The following is a 4,857-nucleotide window of genomic DNA, read 5'->3' on the forward strand; positions in this document are numbered from 1 at the left end:
CCATTATCCACAAACCCAAAAAAAGTAATATTACAAAAAAGAGAATAGGTATTTTTCAGTGCGAAAACAGACTTCTGTACTCCAGCTTTCAAAAACATGCAGCTATGCCAATGGCTACTCTTGAGGTTTTTCTTAAAGCCCTTCACAGTGCAAAAGCAGAGAAAGGGTATGGAGAAAAAAAATGAACCCCGCATATATACATGAAAATTTACACACCTACAAATATACATACATACATACATAATTTGCATACAGTCATACAACCTTACAAAGACAGATAGACAGATTACACAGGTTCATGAAACACACACATAAACACAATCATTCACACATACACAAACACACACACAAATACTCTCTCACACACACACACACACACACACACACACATACACACACACAAACATACACACATGCACAAGCACTCACACACACTCATTACTTACTTGTTGATTACTTTCTTGGCTTTTCTCCACCCCACTCTCCTCCAGTGTGAAGTCATAGTTGAACAGGTACAGCAACAAATGCCACAGCACACCAGACTGGAACAAATTGGTCTGCAGCCAAAAATCCACACAGAATGCACTGATGCACTCACACACTACAGAGCATAGTTTGGGCAGGTTCTGGAACATTTCACAAAATCAAAACTTTTTTTTTTACAAAGACAGAAAAGTGATTTTATAATATAAAGTTGATCTTCAACATTTGATATGTTCATTTACAGAGGTTAAGGTAATTAGCAGCTCTGAAAGGTTAATATTTAACTACTGTACACTAACTGGGATTTAGAAAGAAGACAGCTCTGAGGAGTTCTGAGGAATCTTTAACTACTGTAAGCAAACACTACCTCTAAGCATAACAAAAGACAGTTATCAAATTATATACATGTATATGTCATTTTCTCGCTAATTTTACCACTGAAACCAAGTGACCCCATCTCTTTCAAACCCAAATATCTCAACTTGAAATTCAAGATAAATGGCTGTTTTATTCAATGAAAGCATGGCTGATGAATAAGCTTTCAGTTGATACCAATAACTCCACATGCTCAAAAATTGACGAGCGCCTGATTCCACGGCATCGTGACACAAATCAGAACACATTTAGTCTCTCTCCAGAACAATCTCTTCCTTTCTCTCTCTTTTTTTTTCCATTGACAAAATTGTACTGTGCATAGCTAGGTCATCTAACCTGAACACTCAATTCAAATACAACCAGGGTTACCTTTAAATCAAAGCTCAACAGCATCAGTGAAAAATAACAAACAACCTCAAAATTTTCACAGCTTCAGTCAAGCAACCTTATGTCAATGCACTTATTACTATTATAAATACAGGGTGATCCCCCAAAAAAACAGTACAACTTTTTTTGTTAATATTTTCCTACACACTGAAGTTTTGCGTTACAAATTAGTACACAACATTTGGAAGTCAAAACAAATTTGGCTTATATTCATTTTAGATAAATCCACAAAATAGTTTTGCTTTAAAAAAATCCATTTTCAGCTATGTCCCCATTTTTGTAGCATGACGCACTAGTTCGCATTAGGCCTACCACTAAAAATCCCAACGATTGCACCATATTGCAGACTTCAGTAGTCTAACAGGTCAACAGAAGTTTGCAGATAGTTTTTCTCAAGTTTCCTTAGCCTGCTGAGATCATGTTTAAGACAAGTAAAAAGCAGAGAGCTTTTTGTATTGAACATTTCCTCACAACCAACTCATTTCGTAAGTTTAGCACAAAGTAGAGAAATGATGTTTAAGTGCCCTTAAGGCCTTCTTTGATGCCAAGGGTGGAAATGGTGCATCAGTTAGGACCTGTAGAGAATCAGAAAAAAAATTCCCACATAAAACGACTACTTCAGGTCAAACACACACTGTTTGCACCCATTTCAATATCACCAGGGTGCAGAATTCGGAAAATGAGCCCCGTGAGACGTCTGTCTGTAGACAATGTCTGCAACAATGACTTTCCTACATCTCAACGGTCCGCATGCTCAAGGCAGAACTGCATCTATGATTGTACAATTTTCCCGTTTGTGAAGCTATCACAGGATAGCAATGTGTTCATGATTCCTCGATTGTCTTGAAAAGCTTGAACATTTCCTCTAAGACATTTGGTTCCTTGGCAAAGCTCATACTATTCACCTTTCAGGTTATATCAACTCCACAAATGCTATCTATTTGGGCACCCCCCTCCACCTTATTGTCTCTAGAAACAGTTCTATATTGTAAAGTGTACAGCAAGTGTGGCTTTGAGTACTCATGGCTGAGTGTATCCTTGTGTTCGGCAACCATTGAACATAACGAACAAAACGTTAAAAAGTGTCGAGTCCAAAGAAGGACATAGACATAATTGGTTCTCAGAATTTCAGAATAAAAAAAAATAAATTTAACTCTGTAGAAGAAAAGAAATATTGTTCAAAAGTTACAGGGAAGGAAAGATTAGATTTTAAAAACAAAATGAAAGGAAAAAACAAACCAATCATTTCATGTCTTTCCATAAAAGATCTTTTAGACTGGTGCTTTTTGCATTTACAGGAGGTTTTTATAAAAGCCATTTCCGTTTTCTAAAAATTGTTTCTTCTTTTTTTAACTTTATGTCTAACAAATTCCTTTTGAATGAATTATATACGTTCCAAATTACAATATTATAGAACACATTTTGTGCGAGTGTTGTTTTTAAAAAAATGGAAAATAATGTTCTTATTCATACTCCAATTTATTTGAAGTAGTAATGATAGCAAAATGTCTTGATACTTTCTCTCTCCTAAGAAATTTACAACTTTTGTTGACGATATTAAAGGGAACAGATTTCTTTCCAACAGCAGTGACCATGGCAAACCCTACCTTGTAGTAGAGGATTCGGCAGAGGTCTTTGATAATAGCAGAATTTTCTTGGATCTTTTCTCTGCAGCCCTCAAACTGGGCAGCCACTGCGTAGCATCGAGCAATGTGTGTGCAAACCTGAGTACCAGCAATGGAAGACACAAAGTGTATAGCAATGAACGTGTAGACAAAGAGTATTTAAAGGAAAATAAACAATGATATACAAGATAATAACTTCTAGGATCAGCTTTACAATGTACTGCAGTTCCTGGAACAAAACAGCACTTCAAATAATTCTTTTCATCCTCCATTCCTCCCCGCTTCTTCCAGGTTTTTTTCTCTCTATATTTGAAAACAAATTATTGCATTCACCCATTTGCACACTGTTAACAACAAAGCAGAATTCTGGCCGTAAAAAAAATCACTGGTTCAGGGAATGTTTTGTTAGACAATACTCGGTGTGCAGCAGTTCCCACTCCAAAACTTAACCCCCTCGAGACCTATATGATGTATGCCATTCTTCATTTTTTCTTTTACAACAAAGAACCCAAGATGCTGCTGTGTTGTATGGTATTCGTTATGTCTTGTTAAGTGCAAGGACCATGACGACGCCACCGTTTGTGTTATGTTGTATTCTGCATACTGCTTCTATTAGACGCACTTTGTAAAACTAATTGTAGATTCACATTCAGTGATATTTTTTTCAGTACAAAGAAATATTTCCGTTTTAGCGATGGTATTTACAAACCAGGTCTTATCATAGGCAACGGACCACTAAATCTGGTCCTATTCTTTGTCCCTGGGGATCCAAAACTGCCCGGAGAAGCACAAACTGACCCTGTGTGGTTAAGGGAGATAACGGTCTGTCACAAAGCCCTTCATTTCCTACCACATTGAACTGTACATCCAACAGTGTTCTGAAGGAACTTATTTAAAAATTGGTTCGGAATCTATTAACATTTCTCTGGGAAAAGACATTATCAAGTTTTCATCTCCACTTCAGAAGACATTTCACACCAAAAGCCATGTGACCTCAAACAGCAGAAAAAAGGCAACAGGAAAAGCTAGTTCAAAGTAGGTGAAATCTCCTTGCACTTACATGAACAGCCGTTTCCTCCTGTTTACTGGACTGGCTGAGCACGTTGACACATCGAGAGAACGCATCTTGTAATACCTACACACAGATGCAGTCAATAACACAAGTTATCATCATTATCATGGATCTTAAGTCATTATCAGTCAAGAATGAAACAACTATCCTTTTATTATGAATACTATGGTTTTTTGGTTTTTAATGAACCACCCAAGCATCTAAAGGAGAAATGTTCTTTACAAAAATGTGTGTGCACATAGAGAAAGGTACCAAAAGTCGCCCCGGGCCGTTTCGAGCTACAGGCTGGTAAACACAAAAATCATATTTTGGACCAAAATGTGTTTCCACAAAAAATGATAGATCAAACATTCTTTTACAATATGCTCAAAGGGTTTTCATTGATTTGACTTCTAAATTAAAAAAAAAAATTATTTTGAGGGAAGGGTATAATAAAAATTAATGAAAGCTGCTTTTAAAAGGTGATAAAATCGGTTGTTGAAGCACGTTTCTCTTCCCAGGTATGTTTTACCATTGAATTCCATTTATTATATCGATGTCAACTGAATACCAAAGTAGAAAAGACAAAAGTTCACTGCACGATTGGTTAACTATTAGACTTTAAAATGCTAAAATATTAAAATTCGGTGTAAATATATTTGCGATATAAAACAACTCTTATAAGTAACAGTAAAAATTTTAAATAGTAGTAGTATATCTTGAGATATCTAAGAAATTTTTTTTAAATGTGTTCAGCATTGAATTTCCTATAAGGTACAACCCTTAACTCAAAATGGTCGAAATCCGACTTTTGGTACCTTTCTTTAGGCACACACACAAATATTAAAAGATGTAAAACAGTACTCATATATAAATCTACCCAATTGTGTGTGTGTGTGTGTGTGTGTGTGTGTGTGTGTGTGTGTGTGTGTGTGT

General features: G+C 36.0%; 1 protein-coding gene across 2 annotated transcripts in view; it reads right to left on the reverse strand.

The window, feature by feature from the left end:
* The window catches only part of LOC101847707 (dnaJ homolog subfamily C member 13), a 336,952-nt gene that overhangs the window by 128,642 nt on the left and 203,453 nt on the right, over nt 1-4,857 (reverse strand). For both annotated transcript variants that reach the window (XM_005092779.3, XM_005092778.3), the window contains exons 37-39: nt 3,931-4,005; nt 2,853-2,969; nt 447-626 (exon numbers count right to left, since the gene is read on the reverse strand). In XM_005092779.3, coding sequence (XP_005092836.1) covers nt 447-626; nt 2,853-2,969; nt 3,931-4,005 — 372 coding nt within the window. The remainder of the gene's footprint in view (nt 1-446; nt 627-2,852; nt 2,970-3,930; nt 4,006-4,857) is intronic.

The sequence above is a fragment of the Aplysia californica genome, unplaced genomic scaffold (assembly GCF_000002075.1).
Source record: "Aplysia californica isolate F4 #8 unplaced genomic scaffold, AplCal3.0 scaffold00052, whole genome shotgun sequence".
NCBI classification, from domain to species: Eukaryota; Metazoa; Mollusca; class Gastropoda; order Aplysiida; family Aplysiidae; genus Aplysia; species Aplysia californica.